This window comes from Macrosteles quadrilineatus, unplaced genomic scaffold (assembly GCF_028750875.1).
Source record: "Macrosteles quadrilineatus isolate MER2022 unplaced genomic scaffold, UCM_ALF_1.0 Scaffold_6__1_contigs__length_79288215, whole genome shotgun sequence".
Lineage (NCBI taxonomy): Eukaryota > Metazoa > Arthropoda > Insecta > Hemiptera > Cicadellidae > Macrosteles > Macrosteles quadrilineatus.
The window spans coordinates 76,981,053-77,007,348 of NW_026542599.1; the positions used below are offsets into that span (position 1 = coordinate 76,981,053).

The 26,296-nt window shown below is 35.7% G+C and overlaps 1 protein-coding gene across 1 annotated transcript in view; it reads left to right on the forward strand.

Moving 5' to 3' along the window:
* Positions 1 to 20,924, forward strand: part of LOC128996585 (uncharacterized) — a 35,263-nt gene extending 14,339 nt beyond the window's left edge. The window contains exons 6-18 of the mRNA XM_054421981.1: positions 809 to 924; positions 1,343 to 1,517; positions 4,718 to 4,846; positions 5,622 to 5,761; positions 6,078 to 6,261; positions 6,840 to 6,953; positions 7,083 to 7,204; positions 8,239 to 8,420; positions 13,152 to 13,313; positions 17,567 to 17,726; positions 18,652 to 18,780; positions 19,096 to 19,240; positions 19,831 to 20,924. Coding sequence (XP_054277956.1) covers positions 809 to 924; positions 1,343 to 1,517; positions 4,718 to 4,846; positions 5,622 to 5,761; positions 6,078 to 6,261; positions 6,840 to 6,953; positions 7,083 to 7,204; positions 8,239 to 8,420; positions 13,152 to 13,313; positions 17,567 to 17,726; positions 18,652 to 18,780; positions 19,096 to 19,240; positions 19,831 to 20,020 — 1,948 coding nt within the window. The 3' untranslated portion in view covers positions 20,021 to 20,924. The remainder of the gene's footprint in view (positions 1 to 808; positions 925 to 1,342; positions 1,518 to 4,717; positions 4,847 to 5,621; positions 5,762 to 6,077; positions 6,262 to 6,839; positions 6,954 to 7,082; positions 7,205 to 8,238; positions 8,421 to 13,151; positions 13,314 to 17,566; positions 17,727 to 18,651; positions 18,781 to 19,095; positions 19,241 to 19,830) is intronic.
* Positions 20,925 to 26,296: the final 5,372 nt, after the last annotated feature.

Sequence of the window (26,296 nt, forward strand, 5' to 3'; positions counted from 1 at the left end):
GTCGTCCACTTTATCCTATAATCTCGATGGGACCGACGGACCTCTCGTATAAACTACGGACAAGCCTGCTTTCCTCGTTGAAAAGGATCAAGATCTAATCTTCATTAATTCAATATCCCACTAAAGCTGGTAATATTTCTTGCTCAAGCCTTGGAGTTTTCAACATCGTTGTACCTTGAGTATAAAAACATCGGTCATATAATGAAATAGTGGATCAGAAAATTGTAATATGAAATAGAAAATGTTATAAATAGTGATTTAATATTGGACTACTAATTAATTATGATATCCAAGGTTGACCTAAAACGGGAACGAGACCAGGGCTTGGACCATTCCTTATAAACACTTTTGCCACTGGCATAGATAAAGAAAATAATATACAGCAAAAAGTAATAATGAAAATTGGATTAAATAATAAACAAAAATGCACTGGCAATTATAATATAAAATATATTTAAAGATTTCATATTAAGAAAGTGAGTGCTAATAAACTTATTGCTGATTTTGAACACGTTTGATGGGGTGAAATAAAACGTTATTGCATATTTTAATTCTGATATAAAATTTTTAATACAAAGCCTATTTTCTATTATTTAAATAAAATGTTAAATAAAGAAAGTGACAAATGTTACAGTTTATTCTATGTTCAAAACAAACATATTTTACAAAATTATAGTTATAACACTTTAAATAGAATCTAAAGATACCAATTGCACTTTTAATGTTAAAAAGTCAGAAGTATTCTATAATCAAGTACAGTAATGATATAAGACAATGAGACATTGTTCAAGGTAATCATCTGTTTCAGCATCAGTGAGCCTACAGTAAGGTCGCAGTTTTTGGCCTACTACAGCTTCACCGCAGCCAACAACACCCAGGGAGTCGGCTTCCACCCTCGCGGAGGTCGCAGAGTTGAAAACACAGGTCGGTAAACCTTTAGTTTGATCAAATAATGAAGACGGTTGGGTATGGGTTCTACATGCGGCCAATGAATAACACTTGTTTCATTTGCCGCAGGTAGGTCTCATCCCTGACTGCCATTGATATTTGAACAAACTATAATTAATATACTATATTGGAGTATAGCATAGCAGTTTAAGAAGTAGATTTGTTCCAAACCAAGACAGCCGCAGTTCTGTAAATGGTAACTAACCCATCATTGGCTGTTGAAATTATCCAAGATGGCCGCTAGTCTCCAAGGACTCTTAACCACCATTCTTTATGCTTACTTGAACACAATATCGACTAATAACAATCACTTGATCATAAACCACTTTATATTGTTATCCAGCCCAACAGCATCAGCGCATTTTTATGTTTTTCGATGTTTTTGTTGTTTCAGAATGTGATTGGTTGTACCAGGATTTCTCCTGTAAGGAGCCTGACTCTTGCCGTCTCGCTAGTCCAGGATATCCTGGAGTCTACAGTCCCAATAGAGTCTGCAAATTCCTCATCACTACCAGCTCTATACATACGAACGTCAAGATCAAGTTCACCGTGATGAACCTGCCTCATAGGTATGTCGAGGCTAAATTAACAACAAAATTAAACAAAAACTGTTTACGTAGCCGAGTGGTTATGGAGTCACCTTCAAGTTTAAATGTCGGGAGCTCGATTATTTGGGTTGTTAATTCTGGACCATGATGGCTTTAAATTACAATTGACTTTTGAACGGTATTGCACAATGCACATACAATAAAAATATTATTCTTCAGTAATGTTTCGCCTATCAGAAACCTCATGGTAATAGCTTAAGACAATATAATAGAATGATATGTGAGAAAATAATGGTGGAACAGAATTATTTTGCTTGAATTAGTTAAATATTTTGGCAAAATCCTTAATACCGTACCGAACTTATATCAGTAGCACAATTCAGATCATAGGAACCATTGATTATATACCCAAATAGTTGAACTAGTTTAGTTATTATTTAGTTATTATTATTTAATTATTAATATTAATATTATTAATATTATAATATTAATATTATTAGTTATATTTAGTAATTATTATTTATTTATTATTTAGTTATTATCTTTCGTTAGTTCCTGTGATTGGCAAAGTGTTCGAAACCATAATAAAATCACAATTAATGAAATTTTTTGAATACCATGGCCTAATATCTGATTGGCAATTTGGGTTTCGAACGGGTAGATGTGCCACGGATGCGGTAAGGCGCTTGGTGCAGCATGTGCTAAATTCTTATAAAAACGCCTCTCTTACCCAGGCAACTCTAGTTGACCTGAGTAAAGCGTTTGATTGTGTTCCCCATGGTTTACTTTTGAATAAACTTGAGTACTACGGTATCCGTGGCACAGAACTCAATCTTTTTAAGTCTTACTTATCAGACCGCAGGCAGCAGGTTGATGTTGCGGGTATATTGTCAGATGAGAGTGAGGTTTTTTGCGGAGTGCCCCAGGGCTCGGTGTTAGGCCCTGTTCTTTTCCTTATAATGATTAATGATTTCGATAAATGTATGTCCTGTACTTCTGTGATTTATGTGGATGACTCCACTTTCTTAAATAGTCAAGGTACCTTTAGTGAACTCATGGTGCTGTCCAAACTTTCCCTCAATGAAGCTAGGAACTGGTTAAGTGTCAATGGGTTTTTTATGAATACTGAAAAGACTCAAACTATTGTTTTTAGGTTAGGTCGCACACCTGAGGAAGAAAAGAATTTTTCGTCAAGTGTAAATTTATTAGGCATAGATTTGGATAGTGATTTAAGCTGGTCAACCCATTTATATAACTTAAGTAAGAAATTGTCAAGAGTTTTATTTTTAATTAGACGTCTAAGAGATTTTGTTCCTCCTTTGTATGTTAGATCTGCGTATTTTGCTTTTTTTTCAGTCTGTTAAAGTATGGTCTGTTACTGTGGGGTAACTCCACCCACATTCTAATAATTTTAAAGCTTCAAAAAAAGGCTGTAAGACTGTTGACCAATTCAGGGTTGAGGGACCATTGTAAACCTCTTTTTAAAGCAAAAGGTATCCTGACAACTGTACATTTGTATATATTAGAGTGTGTTATTTTTGTAAAACAAAATTCACATTTCTTTAGCTCAAGAAATAATTTTCACTCATATTACGCAAGGGGAAGATCTGCTTTGGATAGGCCCTACACCAGACTAACAACAGCACAGCAAAGTTTTGCTAGTATATCAGTAAAAATAGTAAATTGTTTTGCAAGTGAAATACTTGACATTCCTTGTACTCGGCTAAAACAAAAGTTAATGGTTTAGCTTGCTGGCCACCTTTTTTACAATTTGGATGAATTTTTTGCAGAACACAATTGCAATGGTAAAATTGTTATCTAGTTCTTACTTAGACCCTAGTCAACTGTTACCTAGTCTTTCAAACACTTTGTTTGAGTACCTCACTTTTGTTTCATATATATAGTTCTGTGTTTTTCTTATTTTAGCTTTTATTTTCTTGTTGTCATTGTTATATTTAAGTTTAGTGAAGATTCCATGTTATAGACCATGTTATACTATCTAGAATCTATGGCCCTTTTTTTGTTAACGAGGTCTATTGTAACATATGTTATTTAATGACCAATAAAGATTTATGATTTATTTATGATTTATGATTTATTGGATTACGTTAAAATTACTAGAATACATATAAAAAATTAATGATCTTAGATTTTAGTAACAGGGACATAAGTGAGTTTTATAACTCACGACGTGGTTTCCGCAGGCGAGACTGGAGGGAGCAGGAATATTGATCAAATTGTGCAAAAGACGGAAAATCGAAGATACAAAATTGGAAATACCTTGCGATGTGTTTATGAAGATATTTTTGTAGGTAAAAATTTTTGATGTGTGAAAACGTTCATAAAAGCTCGAAAATAAATAAAATAATAAAGTAAATAAACCAAACTTAATAACTGTTTTAATAAAAAATGTACCGTTTTATAACTTTGCTCTTGAGGAGACACGATAACTAATATTAAATCCCACACTACAGTACATGTTGCTGGAATAAACTCTTTTACTAGAACTGAAACTTTAGTCGCCAGGGAGTTGTCGTTTCTCCTTCGCCAGTCCTTGTTCGAGCTGTTCTCTCTGTTTGTACAACCAAATAGGCCTACATGGTGCTTTTAAAATAAAATTTAGAAACAAAACACTTGATGTAAAAGAAAACGTAGATCTTTTATGCTATAAAATAAGAAGTGTGCTGCGTTTAGCACTCTTAAACAAAAAAAAAAAATAATAAACAAATATCTTATCACCACTAATGGTTTTCATGATAAATATGTGAATGCCCTATATTTTATGAAAAAATAAATATAAAGGTTTATTTATAATTCAAACTTATAATATAAAAACAACTAAATATCCCAACACAAAAAATTACGATACTAGTCTATTTTGGTGCCCTATTTTAAAATCAGTTAATTTACACAATTTATGATCGTGGTTCCAAATACATTCAGAGTCACATGAACTTTAACAGGTTATACAATGCGTAAAATAACAGTGTTCTCGAAAGAAGGTCTTCTCTAAGAACTCTGGAACAGCCATTAAGGTACCGGTATTTCAGCAACCGCAACAATTAAAACACAAAAAAACTTTAAAAATTTTTCTTCTTTTCTCTTGTACACTTTCTCCATCCATAAATATTACGTATCGACATCTGTACCAAAGTGAACCAATACAGTTTCCTGTCTCTTCTGTTCTGAAAAGCTAAGGAATGTTTTATTTATGTTTACAGTCAATGTAACACTGACAACGTCAGCATCTATCAGGGGTCGACGACAACCAGCACTTTACTCAACACCATCTGTGGCAACAAGAAACAGGAGCTTGTTTTCTCCGGACCTAGCCTTCTAATAGCTTTTAAGTAAGTAATTGTAATTTTTGGAATTGACTTAGAGGGTTTAGGTTTGGTTATTTTACTTATCAAACTTTGTTTGAAGTAAGTTTTTGTGTGGACAATAAATCCTATCCTTAAAAAAATATGTTGTTTAGTGTACTTTTGATCCAAACGTAGTCACACTATAATACCCTTTGAAGAAACAATGTGACAATTTATTTACTATATATTTATGGAAAAACATTGCCATTATAAGTAAAAGTATGAGTGAGATGGTACTTTCTCTTTTTTGACAATTATTTTTTGCTAGCATCATTATTTTTTTTAACTAGCATTAAATACGCACTGCATTATGCCACTTTATCCAATTGCTGATTCCATAATGAAACACTGATATAGATAGGTACCAATAAATATCAAATAAATTAAAATTACACATTGTTATACTGGTATATTCTGTAAAAATGTTTTCTCAATGGTTCAAACAACATTTATTTTATTGTAAATTTTAAGATGCTCATGATCCAGGTCAAGTAGTAAAATAAGCTTTAAAATAGTTAGATTTAATTTAAAATCAGTTTGAAGTCGTCGTAGTGAACTTGCTATCATAGTGAACAAAGCTGTGAGTGAAAGATATTATACGATAAGCAGAAGCAGTGAAAAATCGTTTTTATTTGATATAGCCCATAAGGTATAATTTTACGATAAAGATCAATAATACATTTTAGTATTTTACAACTTATCTTTCTAGTTCGATTAGTTTTAAATAAAGTATTTGTCCATTATCAACATGATTTTTTAGGTCAGGACCTTCTTCACCTCCATATGATTATAACGGCTTCCTGGCCTCTCTAGAGTTTTGGGACAAAGTTCCAACTACTACTTCTACAGAGGCTCCAGCCATAGGTGTGTCTGTCAAAACCACTGAACAAACGATAATGAGTAAGTATAGTAGTCGTAGAGTAATATAGAAGTTGAGAATTTACTTTTGTCTATCTGTATTTAATAGCATCTCCTCCAATTCAGGAAAATTCTCCTTTAGAACGTTTCGGCCAGAATTATTTTCTGTTGGCTTCTTAATTCAGTACCGTGTTTCGAGTATACCATTTTCACCCTCTTATGTATTGAAAATGGAGTTTTACACAGCATGGGGAGTATGAGGAACAGGTAGAGGAGGAGAATGATGATGAGTATATAAAGGAATTGCTGAAAGACAGTGTAGTTATACTCAAACACGTTTCTCTATTATGAATTCCAGGTGATGGTTCTCAACAAGCCGGGGAGAAGCCTGTCTGCCAGACGGTGTTTTACAGCAACTCCTCCAAGTCAGGACATTTCGACTCCAGGACCTTGTCCAAGGACTTTCATCCCAACTGCTCATTCCTGTTCCTGGGCGATCGGGATGAGGTAGTTCACGTGTCACTGTTCAACTACAAACTCAAGTGAGCAATTGCTGTGATAAGTATCATAAGTTGGAAAGTTTTATCATTCATTCATTTTAATCTTGTATAGCTTGACCCGTTGCTTTTGATCTTCATGTAACATTGGCTTTCACAGAACCACTAGATAAACCTATAACTTAGAATGAGTCCTTAAGATAATTTGAGCAATTCATTATGTCATCGGAAGATAATTTGAGCAATTCATTATGTCATCGGTTGGTATTTTTATTATACAGTAACAGGTTACAAAATTAGTACACCAAATGCAGATAATATTGTCAATGCAGGGATTATGTTCTAACTTGTTTCTAAACCACGACAAAAATAGTTTTAATCAAAGTTGATGATATACTTATCCTTTCCGAAGTAAAAAATCCCTTACGATAAGTACGATCTCTGTTATGCAGATCACTATCCTGCCAGTCGTGGATTGAAAGCTACGACGGAGTGTCGACGGATCTAAAACCAACGTCGAGAATCTGCAGTCCCCTTACGAGAGTTTTAATCAAAGTTGATGATATACTTATCCTTTCCGAAGTAAAAAATCCCTTACGATAAGTACGATTTCTGTTGTGCAGATCACTATCCTGCCAGTCGTGGATTGAAAGCTACGATGGAGTGTCGACGGATCTAAAACCAACGTCGAGAATCTGCAGTCCCCTTACGAGACATGCTAGGGACCCTACAGGAAAGTAAGTTATGCCACAAACAATAGTATACCTGTATCAAAATTTTATTTAAGTGGTAGTGGTTGCTTGTAATCCAGGTTTTGAGTTTTAAATAGGAATAAATCCTTGATCAAACTAAATTTTGGTCAACAGGTTCCAGTCCCAACAGATGTTCGTTTCCACTGGCAACTCTTTATTGCTGTTGCTGAGGAGAATGCCGCCGCAATCTGGCGCTTCTGAAGAGTTCCTGGATGGGGCCTTCCACTTTCACAATGGTTAGGAATATTTTACACTACCTTAGTAGCCATTCTAATAGAAACATAGTAATGGTTCATATAATAAATAGTGATGATGAGAATTATTTACGATACCATACGTAATATGGCTTTAGTTTTTTTTTTAATCTGTTTTAAGAATACCTAACTAACATAAAAATATTTAAAAAAATATTTTATTTTATAGGATACACGCTATTTTATACCAGTTTAGGAGGAAACGGAACGATAAATCAGAAATACCTCAAAACTAAAAATAAAGATTAGCCAAAGCTGATTTTTTGCTAATGATCAACAAACCATGTGAACACAACATAAAAGTCGGTTTGTGCTTTGAGGCTTCGGTTGCTAAGCAACTAATCTCTGGGTGGGACCTATTTAATATGGTTATCATACGCGTCAGGTTTTGTGAACTATTTTACCAAATAAATTAACAGCTTAGCACTGAGAAGATTTGTTTCATATCTACCGTCAAAAGTACTGTAACCCGGGAAACCTCAACTTCCCATATGTAGTTTCTTACAAAAACTATCATCCTGTGTTCATCATACTGTATGATGCCAGTGTTCAGTAGTAGTTAGTAATAGATAGTTTTGGTCAATCTAATTGGGACTTATTGTTGGGTCAATTAACTTAAATCAAATTATTTTACGGTTATGGCCTGGCGGTGTATTTATATTTATGTATAACAATATTCATATATAAAGTGTTTGAGTAAATAGTGGGAACATATTCATTATAAAATTTTAGCACACCCTTTATTAAATTTGTTTATGAATTAGAGCAAGTAATTTTGGTTTTAAACATTTTAAACGTATCCTATTTTAACCCAGTGATACGATGATCCAATTTACTTATCATTAACATAAAAACTCAAAAATGTACCTGATTACGTGTTCGTTAACACCCAAATACCATTCTAGTGTGTATGAAAGCCTCAACATAATTTTTTAAACACAAATGACCATCTTCATGTAGAACCCATTAGTTTTAAAGTTTCAAGTTTTTACAAATTTGGAAACTGTTTCCTACAGAACATGTCCAAGGCACCCTCCAGCCGGACACCCTCTGCACAACTGACTACTACGGGCTCAGCAGCAGTCCACGTGGTCACGTGACAGGTCCTGGTCAGGAACACATCTTCTGGAACGTGGACGGCCGCCTACAGTGTTCCCAGAGGTTCATCCCTGCAGTCAACCAAAGTGTGTCTCTACAGGTCAGAATCAGATTCAGAAATGCTTGGGTTTTAAATGCCTTACATTTACATAATAGAATTCTTAACTCTAGCCTGGAACCGTTTTACCATTCAAACTAGCTCTAGAGGAACACGTACATTTGCACATAGCTGAATGTCCTTGAATGGCCGGATTTGAACCCAAAACCTCACTCTACGAGGCCAGTTCACTCCCCAGTGGTTAGATATTACAGAGTCAACAACTTGGTAGTTTAGTCTCTATTCAGAGATTTGTCTCCCTTTCTGAATAAAACCTTCTTGAGGGCCTAAGAAGCTTATTTGTATAGCTAGAACCATATTAGTTATAAAATAATGTTAATAAAAACAAAAAATGATTTCCTGAGGAACGTTTACCATACTGGATCGTAATAATTAAAATTGATGCTTTGTTTGTTTAAGTCTTCCGGTCTTCTAATAACCACTCGGCTGTGAGGTTCCTCACCGGTACATCGATTACTCGGTTCACCTAGGATTACATTCGTATTATTTTCATATTGAGTGTTGGAGATGTACGATTTTATTACACATATTCTGCCTCTAAGGCCAGAGGTTTTAGTGTTTACGTCATTAGCATTTTGAATATAAGAGTTGATTACCATCTCGAAAAACGTGTTGCCAAGGACTTTTTGTTATTGGGAATTCTATTGTATATTCGGATGGTATTCAACGACAAAATGTTAACAGTCATATTATATGCACCAAATAATTTGGATTGAAATTTATATATTTTTAGCTCTATTTCAACGTTTCTATATTAATGAAATTTTAATTTACGAAAATAAATAAAGACCGCGTGTGCATATTAGCATACTTCCAAATGTTCTAAAGGTTGATTGTAACATAACATTTGAATAACTACCAACGATGACTTGCTGTCATAGAAGGTCATAGAAGGCTTAGATCACTAAGAAATAGCTGGGTATATGTTAAAAATATTTTTACAAAATTATGATATAATTTATTGGTTCTTCATTTTACTAAACGGTTTTTTCAGTATAACAAATAAATGAAATGTAAACACACTATTTAACAAAAAAATTATATAGTTCGGCTTAAGACATCATCTCCAGGCACAATTTATTTTTGTTTCTGAAGAAGGCTTAAGCCGAAATTAAGAATTTATATTTTCACAGTGTGTTAATAATTCATTTATTTGTTATGATATAGCTAGTTTTGGATTGACGGCCGAAACTATTCACTGTAAAAATTAATTATATATAAATATTTGTTAATTCAATGTAACTATAATTTTAATATGCATTTTTTAAAGTAAAAGAAATCCACTTAAATATACTTTAACATTCCCACAAAACATTGAAGCCTGGTACATAAATGAACACATTAAACAATTGAACTATTCCCTCTTGTTAATTCATTCTAGTCGACAATACACACACTAATTACCATTGACGTTGCCTACACGACACCTGGTGAAGGTGGTAATGGTCTGTCAGTCAGAGGGAGGCACAGCTGGTCGGTGAAATGTGGCCATGTCGTACTGACAAGCCGCAGCTGACGATTCAATTAATTATTGCTATATTGACAAGCAACGCCGGTTGAAAAGTGGATTCTGTAGTCTATAGTTAAATTTAATGTGGACTGTAGAGTATATATTATTTGTGTGGGAGTTCTTAGGTAGGTAATGTGAATTAATTGATGAGTACCAGCTTTTGATGGTACATTAATAGTTGAAATAGCGAATTTTTAGTTAATTAACTTGTTTCCAGAAAAAAAAAACACTAGTGGCAATGTAAGTTCCTTTTTATTTAAAGTAAAATTTTGCGTTCAACCTTTTAAGCTCATGCCTACATCTGTCGCAACAGTTAAACTACTGTATATCCTTTTAAACTTCTTTCAGAGCTCTATGCACCTATAACTCAACCGAACTGCTGATAGCTATACTTGACACTTGGTAACCTATGAGTCTAGTGATGAAGGCTTTTGGTTGAACGATGTTCTTAGTTCCAGACCATAAAATCCGATCAATGGTCAAGTGGTCCAGGACGTGTTTCTGAATCTCTTCTCGACCAAATCTATAGGATAGCTGAATAGGAGTTTGTGCAAGAGCATTTTGAGGAAAACCACATAGTTTTTGAATTTTTTTTACTAGATGCTAATGAACATTATAGTTATTGGTATTCACCAGACATATAAAATAAGGGATATTGCAGCTCATTATGTAATTTTATTTTAATTTATAACTGATGTTGAGACCTGAATTTACCATATATTTTACAGTCCAAGATGAACAATTTTAGAGCATGTTGATTTTGAGGTAAAAAAGGAATAGTCCATCATGGGGCTTAAAATCATCCCTAGTCACACACGGTTTGTTTACAATATTGCAGCTTAAATTTATCTTAAAATTACGATTTCTTAAATGTATTCTAAAATACATAAATGCCAATATTATGTTTTCCGTAAATTTAAAATGATTTCGTAAACATAGCCTACAAAAGAAATAATTATTTAATTCAATTTACGAATCACTTTTTCTTGATTAGGACTGGTCAATATTTTAAAACTTTCAATACACCCCTAAACATATTACTGTCATACAAGCATTGCATTATGCCAATCCTCCTGGTTAATTAACGCAACTTAATAGAAATATAAAAAAACCACGTAACAATTTTAATCAATGAATTGAATACTAAACAATGAATTAGGTAGAACAAATTTGAAATGCATATGTTCCTCATATAGTTGCCATTTTATTGGCTAACAGAAAACCATTATTACGAGTATATTGTTAAAATCCATACTGTAAAAGGTATTGTACGAACATATAGCCATGCGAAAATTTACCCTAAACGATATACTTGACTAAGACCAATGCAAATATCCAAATCGAGTTAAATACTAATCCTTTGAAGGGTGACGCATCTGCCATCCACTCTGAACCGCCAACGCTCTACTCTATATATGTATTTGATGGGCAAAACTAGCAATCCCACATTCCAACCGTGTAATTAAACAGGCTCTGTCAACACTGACATAGCATCCGTCAATTCTGTGTCATCAATGCTCCAAGGGTTATTAATTAGGGGGACCTCGGTTTGATGATAGCGTTGCATGACGTTTGATGACAGATCACATGTCAGCAATGCCTGCGTGATGTGCATTGGTTGGTCTATCATTCAATATATTTTATATTTGTATCAAACTTCGGTTAAGTACAAACAATATTTCTTAAAATGCCTTCGTAATGAGTCTTTTGTGACTTTTTCTTTGCAAAATATATTGTTCTTAATAGATGAATATTTTTGGGTGTAACTCACCTTTTTGAAATAAGGAGAACCCAGTTAATGTCATTACAGTATACAGACTGTCCCAAAAGTCCCGGACCGGTTTAATATTTTCTAAACGACAACAGATAAAACAATAAGATTTGGTACATCAACACCACACCTAAAAATCTACTTTTTTGAGGAAATATAAATTTTTTGTCACATCATGGGGACGTCCCGCAAGGAGTCAGAAGGAAATCTTAAATAGAAGCATAGGTTGACATGTACATCAAATTAAAGGTCTTTCCTAGCAGAATATAATGCTGCAAATTTGAACTCAAACGGACAACCAAGTCAAGAATGGCAGTGGTTCAAAGATTAATTTAATTTGCATTTGGGGGCACAGCCCCAAGATGCGTCAGCCCTAGGAATCGGAAAAAAATTGTTGACGTAAGCATAGGTCGATTTTATGCACATCAAATTAAAGGTCTTCACTAGTAGATACAATGCCGTAAATTCAAGCTCAAAAGAACGCCTGAGTAAAAAATGACAGTCGTTCAAAGATTCAAAATGGCAGGTTCAAGAAATCTTTGAACGGCTGCCATTTTTTACTCAGGCGTTCTTTTGAGCTTGAATTTACGGCATTGTAATCTACTAGTAAAGGTCTTTAATTTGATGTGCATGTCAACCTATGCTTCTATTTAAGATTTCCTTCTGACTCCTTGCTGGACGTCCCCATGATATGACAGAAAATTAATAGTTCCTTAAAAAAGTAGATTTTTAAGTGTGGTGTTGATATGCAAAATCTTATTGATTTATCTGTTGTCGTTTGGAAAATATTAAACCGGTCCGGGACTTTTGGGACAGTCTGTATATCACACACAACACAAATTAAAATATAATTACCTACTAAAGTTCTGTAACTCAAACGTTAGGTCGCACCAATATCAACGTGTGGCGTTTTATAACTACATTCGTACTTTCTCACATAAACGGTGCAAGCACCTAACAATGACTCCAAATATAAATATTTTTGTTTCACAAAAAAAAGGATGCACATAGGAACAAATGGTGACATTTTTAGTAAGTTTTAGAAAATCAATAAAACGTTTATATTTTTTCTGTAAGTAAGAACTATACGTATATTAAAGTAACAAAATAAACATTTTACCATAGTGTAACGTTTTTAAAAGGATAATCAAGAAAAAAAACAAAGGATATGAAATTAGCCTGACTTTATCGAATACTTCATAACATTCTCAATCACAGTTTTGCTATACAACATGCAAATTAATTTAAATCCCACCTAGGGATATGATTTATTATCTTAATTAAGTGTGTGTAGGTAAAAAAAATATAAAACACTTAGTAAAATTATCACAAATAATGGATTAGCCTTCAGTAAAAATAAATATTCCCGTAATTGATATATTATATGTGCCGTGTTTGCCTACCAGTCTAATTGTCATGTTTGGTTTGTCAGGTGACAATGATCGGCTTGTCAGCTGACACCAACTGTCATACAGAATGCGGTGACAGTAGCTGTCGATGCGTCTTTACCAATAAGCAGCTTTCTGAGATAAATCATCTAAAATTGGAAGCCGAGGGTGGCTTGGTTGTAGCCTGCCTTTGTGGGGATTTCCAGGTAAGCTTCACTTTTGTATGTTCTATTTTCATTTTTTTATATTAAATTGTCACATTATCTTCAAAGTAGTATAGGCTACGAAATAGATTTAAAAAAATCATTAGGTATTTGGGAAAGTTGCACAAAACATGTAAGCTTAGTCATGGATTAATTGTTTACATACAAACATAAATGAAAAGTAGCATCATGTAAAAAAAGGGGGGGATATTCGGACAAAATCAGTTATCAGATGTTTGTTAAACTAAATAACAAAAGTGGCAGCAGAATCACCAGTCAGCTGACAATATGACGTCACTCATCCGTGTTCCTCAGTAGCTTACGTATTTCAACCGTTTTTGATAGCTACTGACGTGTTTATTCCTTGGGCAATAAGTGTTTATAAATACTAGAACCTTGATTTGGGTTTTCCAATCAATTCCTACATTTACGATTGTTGCACGTACAACAGAGTGCCTTCAATGTATATTTACTCCAGTATCGACACTAACTAGAACTGTATGCATTTACAGCAGTTATGGCTGCCTGTAGGACTACGCAGCTGGTCTCCCATTAAGCTTGTGTACAACGTAGCCCACTACAGCTGGGAGACGAAGGGGTTCCAGTACTCTGCTGACTACAAGTTTATAACTGACTAGAACTGTATGTATTTACAGCAGTTATGGCTGCCTGTAGGACTACGCAGCTGGTCTCCCATTAAGCTTGTGTACAACGTAGCCCACTACAGCTGGGAGACGAAGGGGTTCCAGTACTCTGCTGACTACAAGTTTATAACTAACTGGAACTGTATGTATTTACAGCAGTTATGGCTGCCTGTAGGACTACGCAGCTGGTCTCCCATTAAGCTTGTGTACAACGTAGCCCACTACAGCTGGGAGACGAAGGGGTTCCAGTACTCTGCTGACTACAAGTTTATAACTAACTGGAACTGTATGTATTTACAGCAGTTATGGCTGCCTGTAGGACTACGCAGCTGGTCTCCCATTAAGCTTGTATACAACGTAGCCCACTACAGCTGGGAGACGAAGGGGTTCCAGTACTCTGCTGACTACAAGTTTATAACTAACTGGAACTGTATGTATTTACAGCAGTTATGGCTGCCTGTAGGACTACGCAGCTGGTCTCCCATTAAGCTTGTATACAACGTAGCCCACTACAGCTGGGAGACGAAGGGGTTCCAGTACTCTGCTGACTACAAGTTTATAACTAACTGGAACTGTATGTATTTACAGCAGTTATGGCTGCCTGTAGGACTACGCAGCTGGTCTCCCATTAAGCTTGTGTACAACGTAGCCCACTACAGCTGGGAGACGAAGGGGTTCCAGTACTCTGCTGACTACAAGTTTATAACTAACTGGAACTGTATGTATTTACAGCAGTTATGGCTGCCTGTAGGACTACGCAGCTGGTCTCCCATTAAGCTTGTGTACAACGTAGCCCACTACAGCTGGGAGACGAAGGGGTTCCAGTACTCTGCTGACTACAAGTTTATAACTAACTGGAACTGTATGTATTTACAGCAGTTATGGCTGCCTGTAGGACTACGCAGCTGGTCTCCCATTAAGCTTGTGTACAACGTAGCCCACTACAGCTGGGAGACGAAGGGGTTCCAGTACTCTGCTGACTACAAGTTTATAACTAACTGGAACTGTATGTATTTACAGCAGTTATAGCTGCCTGTAGGACTACGCAGCTGGTCTCCCATTAAGCTTGTGTACAACGTAGCCCACTACAGCTGGGAGACGAAGGGGTTCCAGTACTCTGCTGACTACAAGTTTATAACTAACTGGAACTGTATGTATTTACAGCAGTTATGGCTGCCTGTAGGACTACGCAGCTGGTCTCCCATTAAGCTTGTATACAACGTAGCCCACTACAGCTGGGAGACGAAAGGGTTCCAGTACTCTGCTGACTACAAGTTTATAACTAACTGGAACTGTATGTATTTACAGCAGTTATGGCTGCCTGTAGGACTACGCAGCTGGTCTCCCATTAAGCTTGTATACAACGTAGCCCACTACAGCTGGGAGACGAAGGGGTTCCAGTACTCTGCTGACTACAAGTTTATAACTAACTGGAACTGTATGTATTTACAGCAGTTATGGCTGCCTGTAGGACTACGCAGCTGGTCTCCCATTAAGCTTGTATACAACGTAGCCCACTACAGCTGGGAGACGAAGGGGTTCCAGTACTCTGCTGACTACAAGTTTATAACTAACTGGAACTGTATGTATTTACAGCAGTTATGGCTGCCTGTAGGACTACGCAGCTGGTCTCCCATTAAGCTTGTGTACAACGTAGCCCACTACAGCTGGGAGACGAAGGGGTTCCAGTACTCTGCTGACTACAAGTTTATAACTAACTGGAACTGTATGTATTTACAGCAGTTATGGCTGCCTGTAGGACTACGCAGCTGGTCTCCCATTAAGCTTGTGTACAACGTAGCCCACTACAGCTGGGAGACGAAGGGGTTCCAGTACTCTGCTGACTACAAGTTTATAACTAACTGGAACTGTATGTATTTACAGCAGTTATGGCTGCCTGTAGGACTACGCAGCTGGTCTCCCATTAAGCTTGTGTACAACGTAGCCCACTACAGCTGGGAGACGAAGGGGTTCCAGTACTCTGCTGACTACAAGTTTATAACTGACTAGAACTGTATGTATTTACAGCAGTTATGGCTGCCTGTAGGACTACGCAGCTGGTCTCCCATTAAGCTTGTGTACAACGTAGCCCACTACAGCTGGGAGACGAAGGGGTTCCAGTACTCTGCTGACTACAAGTTTATAACTAACTGGAACTGTATGTATTTACAGCAGTTATGGCTGCCTGTAGGACTACGCAGCTGGTCTCCCATTAAGCTTGTGTACAACGTAGCCCACTACAGCTGGGAGACGAAGGGGTTCCAGTACTCTGCTGACTACAAGTTTATAACTAACTGGAACTGTATGTATTTACAGCAGTTATGGCTGCCTGTAGGACTACGCAGCTGGTCTCCCATTAAGCTTGTATACAACGTAGCCCACTACAGCTGGGAGACGAAAGGGTTCCAGTACTCTGCTGACTACAAGTTTATAACTAACTGGAACTGTATGTATTTACAGCAGTTATGGCTGCCTGTAGGACTACGCAGCTGGTCTCCCATTAAGCTTGTATACAACGTAGCCCACTACAGCTGGGAGACGAAGGGGTTCCAGTACTCTGCTGACTACAAGTTTATAACTAACTGGAACTGTATGTATTTACAGCAGTTATGGCTGCCTGTAGGACTACGCAGCTGGTCTCCCATTAAGCTTGTATACAACGTAGCCCACTACAGCTGGGAGACGAAGGGGTTCCAGTACTCTGCTGACTACAAGTTTATAACTAACTGGAACTGTATGTATTTACAGCAGTTATGGCTGCCTGTAGGACTACGCAGCTGGTCTCCCATTAAGCTTGTGTACAACGTAGCCCACTACAGCTGGGAGACGAAGGGGTTCCAGTACTCTGCTGACTACAAGTTTATAACTAACTGGAACTGTATGTATTTACAGCAGTTATGGCTGCCTGTAGGACTACGCAGCTGGTCTCCCATTAAGCTTGTGTACAACGTAGCCCACTACAGCTGGGAGACGAAGGGGTTCCAGTACTCTGCTGACTACAAGTTTATAACTAACTGGAACTGTATGTATTTACAGCAGTTATGGCTGCCTGTAGGACTACGCAGCTGGTCTCCCATTAAGCTTGTGTACAACGTAGCCCACTACAGCTGGGAGACGAAGGGGTTCCAGTACTCTGCTGACTACAAGTTTATAACTAACTGGAACTGTATGTATTTACAGCAGTTATGGCTGCCTGTAGGACTACGCAGCTGGTCTCCCATTAAGCTTGTGTACAACGTAGCCCACTACAGCTGGGAGACGAAGGGGTTCCAGTACTCTGCTGACTACAAGTTTATAACTAACTGGAACTGTATGTATTTACAGCAGTTATGGCTGCCTGTAGGACTACGCAGCTGGTCTCCCATTAAGCTTGTGTACAACGTAGCCCACTACAGCTGGGAGACGAAGGGGTTCCAGTACTCTGCTGACTACAAGTTTATAACTAACTGGAACTGTATGTATTTACAGCAGTTATGGCTGCCTGTAGGACTACGCAGCTGGTCTCCCATTAAGCTTGTGTACAACGTAGCCCACTACAGCTGGGAGACGAAGGGGTTCCAGTACTCTGCTGACTACAAGTTTATAACTAACTGGAACTGTATGTATTTACAGCAGTTATGGCTGCCTGTAGGACTACGCAGCTGGTCTCCCATTAAGCTTGTGTACAACGTAGCCCACTACAGCTGGGAGACGAAAGGGTTCCAGTACTCTGCTGACTACAAGTTCATAACTGACTCCTATTGTGGCCACCACACCACTACCCAACATTCAGGTATTATATTCATATGTAGGATATTCATTATGTCATCAAGTGCGATATTATTAACGGAGCCGATGCCCTAAACACTTTTGGGTGTCCAGTGCCTATCCACATCAGCCTCTTATGCAGTTCCGAATGTTCTTATGCAGTTGTCTTATGCTTCTATTATGCATTATATTGTTTGCTTGAAATCTATGCTTTTACCAGCTATAGATGATGGATTAAAGACAAAAAAGACAAACAGCTATTTCACAAGTGTATCCTGGCTACGTCCAAATTCACCAACATTTTTGGGGTCGTTTCTAATGTCCAAATTCACCAACTTTCTATCTGGAGCAGGTACGATATTTCTCCCGGCGGGCGGGGAAGGAATTCCGAATAGTTTGCCCTCGCCTGCTCCGTCTCGTCTCGGCGAGAGTGTACTGCTTAGCCCTAATAGTACTGTTTAAGCTGTGATTGTTTCAGGCAGCTTTAGGTTAGGTTAGGTTAGGTTAGGTTAGGTTAGGTTAAGTTAGGTTAGGTTAGGTTACAGTACACTCTCGCCGAGACGAGACGGAGCAGGCGATGGCAAACTATTCGGAGGGAATTCCTTCCCCGCCCGCCGGGAGAAATATCGTACCTGCTAAAGGTAGAAAGTTGGTGAATTTGGACATTAGAAACGACCCCAAAAATGTTGGTGAATTTGGATCTGGCCGTGTATCCTAGAGGCTTCAAGGTACCTACTAGTAGGTTGTTCCAAGTGCATCAGGTATTTTCTCGATGAGTGTCGCTCTTTAGTCGAACTGCTCGTATAATTAATATATATAATAACTTACGTGTTGTTTTAATGATTTATTTTGATTATTGGTTTAGTTTAGGTTGAAAGTATTTACTAAACCATGTCTCCAACGTTTAAAGGTGATTATTTTCCCAGCTTATCAATGTTTATGATCAACAGGTTTCATAGAGTCAGGAAACTTAACTGAGACCGGTCAATTAAACCATTTCTTCCACCAAACCTGCACTTGGCTGCTAGACGCCTACGTAGAAAGACAGCTGACCATACAGTTTGCAAGCAATCAAAATCGTAAGTATATGTTATCTATTAAAGAACGTTACAACGTTATTGACCCGTTGTACATCAATAATGGATGAGGCTGTTTTTTTTGTGGTAGAGGTTATAGGTTACGTAAAATTGTCAAAAAGTTAAAATATTTGTCCACGGGATAACGAGTTTTATGAATGACCCTTTTACCAATTTTACTATTATAATGTGCTTGATCCGATGTGGGGGTTCTCTTGTTTGGATGGTGAATTCCCAATATAACATATAAATACCTCACATTCTCAATTAATGTTTACTACTATTCATAAGGTATTTGATACCCTCCAATTTCCCCAGGCCCGTGCTCGGCCTGGAACCTGACTGTACACAAGTACGCCGAAGAGAACTCAGAACGAACTGGAGAAATGTTGACGCACTTCTGTCCACGTCACAAGGTGGCCAACTTTTCCACCGAGTACGGACTCAATATCGTGGTCATTAAGTAAGTACACCAAGCATCAGTGGGAACTTTTTTGTAGAATCTGAAAAGCAGTTGAACTGTTCTATCAATGTAAGTTTTAGTGTTTTAAACACTTATTTTATAAACACTAAGACAGCTCTGCTGGTATTGATCAAGGAGGAGGTGATTAGCAGACAATTATCCACTTTAAAACGTTTTCAAAGGTTGTTTTGCTCTTGTCCACTAGATAATAATTCATTAATTGTAACTGTACACTTTCTATACTACCGGGTACTCAAAATTAGTGAACCGTAGTAACCTTAGCTATGTAATTTCCGTTCATAAAACCATGATTTGCAAAACACCTATCAAATACTAATAAACTAACGAAATTTTACAGACGATTAGATGTGTGTTAGTTATGTCACAAAAGATGTATACTTTTGTATCCTAGTAGACTTTTTTCCGTTGTGTGTTTATGAATTTGTTGTACCAACCACGAAACCACTCATACGAAGATGTTTAAAATACTATGATCGATACTAATTTAGGCCTAGCTGTTTGAACAGATTTTAACCGTGAAGTATATATTTGCATTTAGACAATACATTTATAGATTTGTGTTATTTCAGACTCACTGCCATGTCGTCCATCCCGCCCGAGTTCCAAATCAAATGGCGATCGCAGGTGGCTCGAGCCAGCACTCGCACGGTCGTGTCAGTCCCCGTGACAGCGTCACGCGCGACACGTCACCTCTACGTGACACCAAGCGTCACCATGGCTACCGTAACGCTCTTTGTGCTCAGTGTGACTCTAAGATGAACCCTCCCTCTACCAGACTGTACATAATGTATTTTCTAAGCATTGGTCTACGATTTAAAACATATCGTGGTGTTTTCCAAGAGACTGTTGGAGCTTAGGCGCTGAATGAAAAGTGTTATAAGATAGTGTTATAAGATTTGATAAGGGGTGTGGAATAGTCAAACATTGTTATCGGGGAAGACAGTGTTCTGCCTGAGCGTAATGGCTGTGGAAGGTGTGCGTTGAGAAGATAGACATTGAAAGCAACCAAGCGCTTCGTAATATTTATAGGTTCATTGTAAACTAGTATGGGCCTTTCCTAACCTAACGGCCAATATGATGAAATTACTGAGACTGCTTAAAACTTCAGTTCAAAACACAATTTTAAAGTTATTTAATTGAACGTAATTAATCGGCCTACTAATAATAATGAAATGTGCTTAGAAACATTTGGGTAACTAAATGAAGTTTATTAATAATAATAAGGTTAAAATTTTGTAATAGCAAAAAAAGGAGAAATGAATAATTTACACTTCCTTTTAAGATTTTTTACACTAGTTATAAACTAAAAAGTCGACAGAGAAAATTCGAAAATACTTTAATCCTTTTGAGTATTGCCTGAGCAGAATTAATTAAATACAGTAATTTCTTCATCACCTTTAACCATGCTCAAACATTTTTCACCTTCGTTTCCTCATAATCTTCGTCCATAAGCGCACATTTATTTTTACATTAAATGTTACATGTGATGTTTCCTGTAAGTGGTGGACATACTGTAGTCATGATGGTGCTAAATAGGGTAGGCTAGACTAGGTGCTAAATTCCACAGGACTGCTGATAAGCTTCTGTTCATGTTTAATGTTGAGGACTTTAGGTAAACCCTTTGTTAACCTTTGTCAATTTTGTTTCAAATGTACAAAAACGAATAAACGTTTTCTATAAGTGTTTGTTTATATTACCCTAGCATCCATTATACTTTAATACTTTTCAAAAAAATGGCAACCAAGTAGGTATTTTAAGCCAAGTAGGAACGGAGATGAGTGTAGGATGAGTGGCGCGATTTTTAGTGACTATATGTATATTTCCCTAAAGAACGCCACTAAAATTTTGCTTGCAGAATAGTTAGTATATATATATTTTTTGGTTCTTAAATGCTAGACACGATCCCGAGATTGTTTTCAAAATTAGCTCATGCTAGACCAAGGAGTTGCAGCATTATCACTTTGGGGATTTGGCGGGATTTTAACCCTGGACCGAAGTCCCGTGCTCTAACCACTACACCAGCTCGCTCCCACAAAAATAGTAAATTAGTTTAGCATTTTTGCTAGTTGGAATATTTTGTTACTTACATAACATTTTGTTATACATTCGGCAAACATTATTAAAAAATTTAGTGTGGCCAGCAAGCACTATAAATGTTAAAATTCTTGAACTCTATAATTGATTCTGATACTTTGAGATGTTGCAGTTTAAACCACATATATACAGTACACGAATATTTGGATATTTTATCACCAATGCTTGTAAACATTATGTGAAAATAGTCTGGAACGAGACTGCAGTGCAGTATTTGAGACAGTGTTAACACAAGAGTGTTAACTGAAATAATGGAATAAGATATATGAGGAAACAGATAGATTTATTGAATATTGTCCTAACTAATTATCTGAGTTGCACTTTGTAAGATCCAATTAGTAACTTGTTAACTCAGAGTCAACATCATTAACTTAAATACCTTTGGCTTTGATGTGCACTTCAAAAGTAAATTAGCGATTCCTTAGATAAAGAAGTAAATAACAAATACGTTATTTATTTGATAGGTTGTATTTGTTCGAAACCGAGTTTGGTTTCTTATATTATATTAATATGTTTTCATTAGTTTTTTTTTATTAAGGTCAAAAGGGGTATTGGGATACGTAATAGTTATAACTTTATGTTTACAGTGGTAAACCATTTTCGTAATTCAAGTTTAGGTTGTGGATCTGACCATAGGTTTACTAACTGAGCCAGATTTTTCCACGGCATTTTAAACATTTAGATTAGATTTTGTTTAAAAGATCAGTGAAGATTTTAAATTAAATAGTCTACAACAATGTCACTAGCACTATATTTGTATAGTAACATATATATTTTTATTCCTCTTATTACCAATAAGGAAAGTATAATGTTATCCTGATTAATTTTTTACACACCAATTGCTTAAATTTCTTTAAATTTAATTTCAATTAACCTCAATGGAATTATTTAGGCAACCCATTAAACCAAAATGCTTTCCCCAAAAACTTTGATATTTGTATCCATGGTCTGTGGCTCTACAAAAAAGATCGACAATATATCTTCTCCTATTCACAAATGCAAGTCATAACCAGTGCAATCGACACATTCCAATAGCCAGTGATGCAACTGTTTAGAGTAGCTAATATTCTACGTAACACGCGTTTTATGTTTTGCCGCTAAAATGTTTAATTCGGTCAGTTCAGGCTATATGTCAGTTTACTAAGCTTATTTTGACTAGTTGATACTTAAACAACGTTAATTAATTGTCAACACTATCTATATCTACAATACGTAAAGCCAGTTTTTGTGAACACTACTCCCCCTTTTTTGAGGTGTTATAAAATTCGTCTCAGTTTTCCAATTGGTTTTATAATCTAAAAATGTTACCCTTAAGGACGGAGGCTCTCTCAAATGTCGATTTCCCCCCATAAGAATTACATAGAACAAATAAAAATAATAGATGTTTATTAAAAAAAATATAAGCAGCTTTTTTGGAAATTAAAATATTATTTGTAATATTCAAGAGGTTATAGACCAATGTAAACAGTTAATAGGTTTTGTTGGAAGAACTGAGAATGTCTCATGTTCAAAGAAGAAATATTGAAAACAGGAGGAGGAGACAATTAATAACAGATCTTATGCTTATAAGAAGAGTAAAGAAGAGAGGCCTTGTCTAACAGTAAGGAATCCAAATACACAATCACTTAGTGTGATAAATATTGTTTGCAAGGTCTGCTATGTAACTTATTTTGGAAGTGAGGAAATACACGAAGAATATGCACATCGTGTTGTCAAAGTGGTAAATTAAATTTGCCTAATGTCAGATCAAATGAATACATCCAAGAAATGTAAACTGGTAACAGCTGTAGGTAAGTCGGAAACATTTGTAGAAAACACTAACAAACAAAGCCAGCTATTGAAAAATTATGAAATATGTACAGGAAGTGTTTATTATATCAAACTGTTATTAACAGCGTGAGTATTTCCATAGTTTACTAGCTGGTTTGTGGCTATCGTTGAGTCTTTTAAACTCATAGAAAACTATAACTGTTATTAGTGTTTCGAGCAACAGGTACACGAGTATAAAATTAATCACCGTAGTGGTAGCTACTCAGAGTTTGGAGTATTAAGTGGTTGGTCATCAGTGCTAGTGGCAGGTTACATTATGGAATAACTTAGCTTAAACGGCCAAAGTAATAACGTCCCATCGCTTACAACACTGCCTTAGTGTGTAATAACGTATAGCTTTATAGTCTAATACATCCAGAACATTCATGGCTGATGCAAAGTGACGTTTTATAATATGTTTGATATAAACTCAAGCTTGATTTCACCTTACAATATAATGTTGTTATTTTTATAACTCATCCAGAATTATACTCTGATATGTGTACATTTGTGATAATCTGGAGTGACTGAATAAATACCATAACACAAATGGTCAATAGTAAAAATCCAAACATTCTTCATGGCAAGTACGTAAATGGGATGTTAATATTGGATACTCTGTATTTGAGTTGTATCATACCACTTGGACTAATAATCTGTTTAAATCCCCAACTCCCTTCAGATCTCCCCTATAGTTACCAGTAGTAATGATAGATTCAATAAATTATTTTACCAATGTAACCAAATGTTATTTTTGGATTCTGTTAAATCGATCACACAGAGCTTCCAAGCAAAACTGTAATAAGGTATCATAAATAGCTCAACTAAATGAAAAAACTAACTATTTTAAGGTTGAGGTTTGGAAAAAGCATTATTAGAACATATTTTTAATGTGAATAACGAAATATTATTAGGTAGATGTATTAACTAATTTAATTACTGCCAGTCAACTAACAGACTTATCCCTGTGTCGGAATGGTATGGTTTTTAGAGGATGAAGTGGCTGGTCAACTTATTAGAAGTCGGTAAGTCACACCAACTACCAATGCCTTTTCGTGTGTATTTTTTCTGATTCCGTGACAGAAAATCCAATTAATAATTCAGAATTTAGGATGAAACAAGGTTCCTTCTTCTAATAGAATGACTTAAAGGTACCTTTATTTACATTATTTAGATGTATATTAATGTATAAAAGGATTAAGGGGTTGAAATTTATTGTAAATGTAACCGTAATAGTATATTACGTTACTATTCCTAAAAATAGGTGTTTACTGGACGAGTGTGGCCGTTCCGGAGCGAGACGAAGTCGAGTACGGTATTGCCATACGAGTCCGGTTAACACATTTTGGACGAGTGACGTACGATATTTTACGCCATACTACTCTAAGCCAACCAATAACAAATCCTTATATATACCCACCGACTAAAGGACTTACAATCACTACTTTAAGATTGTACCTTTAAGAGAGGTTATGTTTTGTTTATAACCACTCATTGCCAAATACAATCAGATGGTTGGTGTCTCTAGAATCTCTGGAATATAATCTGTTAATTTGCACAAATGTCTAATAAGTTTATTTTTAATAAAAAGGAAACTAATTTTCTAATAATAAAAATGTATGTAAACATTATGGGTAATTGCTTGTTAGCTGCAATTATCGGTATTGGTATTTAGTTAGCTGTTAAATAACTTTAAAATACTGAAACCTCTACTATTAGTACTTTTATACTATCATGGTCCATTTTTGTGGAAGCAGAATATGTATTCTATATTCATCCCCCAAAAATATATAGTTTACCATAAGGTTACCTAACGACATTTATTTACGAACAAAGCTGACGTGTTTAAATTCCAAATTTTACACAGGGAGACATTGATTGATGGGTTAAGAACGGAAAAAACTAAATCCTCTACTAACAAAAATGTAATTTTCTCCCTTCTTCTGTCGTGTTTTTTTATTGTTAATATTGGCGTAGTTTTAAGATAATAATGAAGGTAAAAGATTCACATTACGTTTTTTCGTAAAATATTTAAATTTTTAAGAAAATATCAAGTGTTTATTAAAAATCCATGGATACATTTAAACTTATAGAGTTTTCTTATTTTAGACAATCAGTTACCTTTTGCCAACAGTGTATAATATTACTTACTCCTACTGTATTTCAGAGATAAATAAATACAGAACAAAAGCAATCAAGATTTACAAAATCAATATTTCGTTGAAAATATTTTAGTCAAAGAAAATCTCAATGTGATTGTGTATGGTGTTTGGCGCATAAATAATACTACTAGACATAGCGTACCTATTACTGAAATTGTGTATGAAAATGGTATGTTAACCATTGTTGGCTATACTATAAGTTGTATTTATTTATTGTTTAATTTAACTAGAAATAATAAGACAAGACTCATTATTTAGGTAAACTATCGTCTAAATTTTACTACTTCCAACTCATGACACATGCCACTACTTGCAGAGATGATAAACTCTCTGCTAAACGGATTTTTAAACTTGGGGTAACCCATTTACTTTTTTATTATCAAACCTTGACATTCTGCGATTCGTATACGCTAAGTGATACCATTAAATAATGTTATAATCTGATCAAACATGATCTATAATGCAAAAATATGTTTTTAATCATTTCATTGAAATTGTACTTTCACGTTGCAAAAATAGACACATAACTAGGCATATTCTTTAAATTTAAGTTTGCTTGCAACCACAGTAAAAAGGACTTGTATAAATATTTAACATTAACTGACACATTGTTTATACAAACAACATGGTGTGGATCTAGAGACTTATGTCACATGGTTATTTCAAGGCAAATTTAGGCTAACTTACGTTCTTTTCCGATTTGTCACTTAGTCACACCGTTGAAATCAAAATAAAATAAAATATTGTTGTAAAAGTGTAAAATAGAGGTTTGGCGTTGGATTAAACTTTCATATAGTACGGTTCAACGATGATGAGACAAATAAAAAAAAAGTTATTACATAACTTTCGATACAATTATCCTGGAAATTTTGGTGGTAAGAAGTTGGAATTATGTGGCATAGGGAAATCTGAAATATTGATAAAGACATGTTAAAATATAAAGGTTATTCTAATATATTATAAATATTAT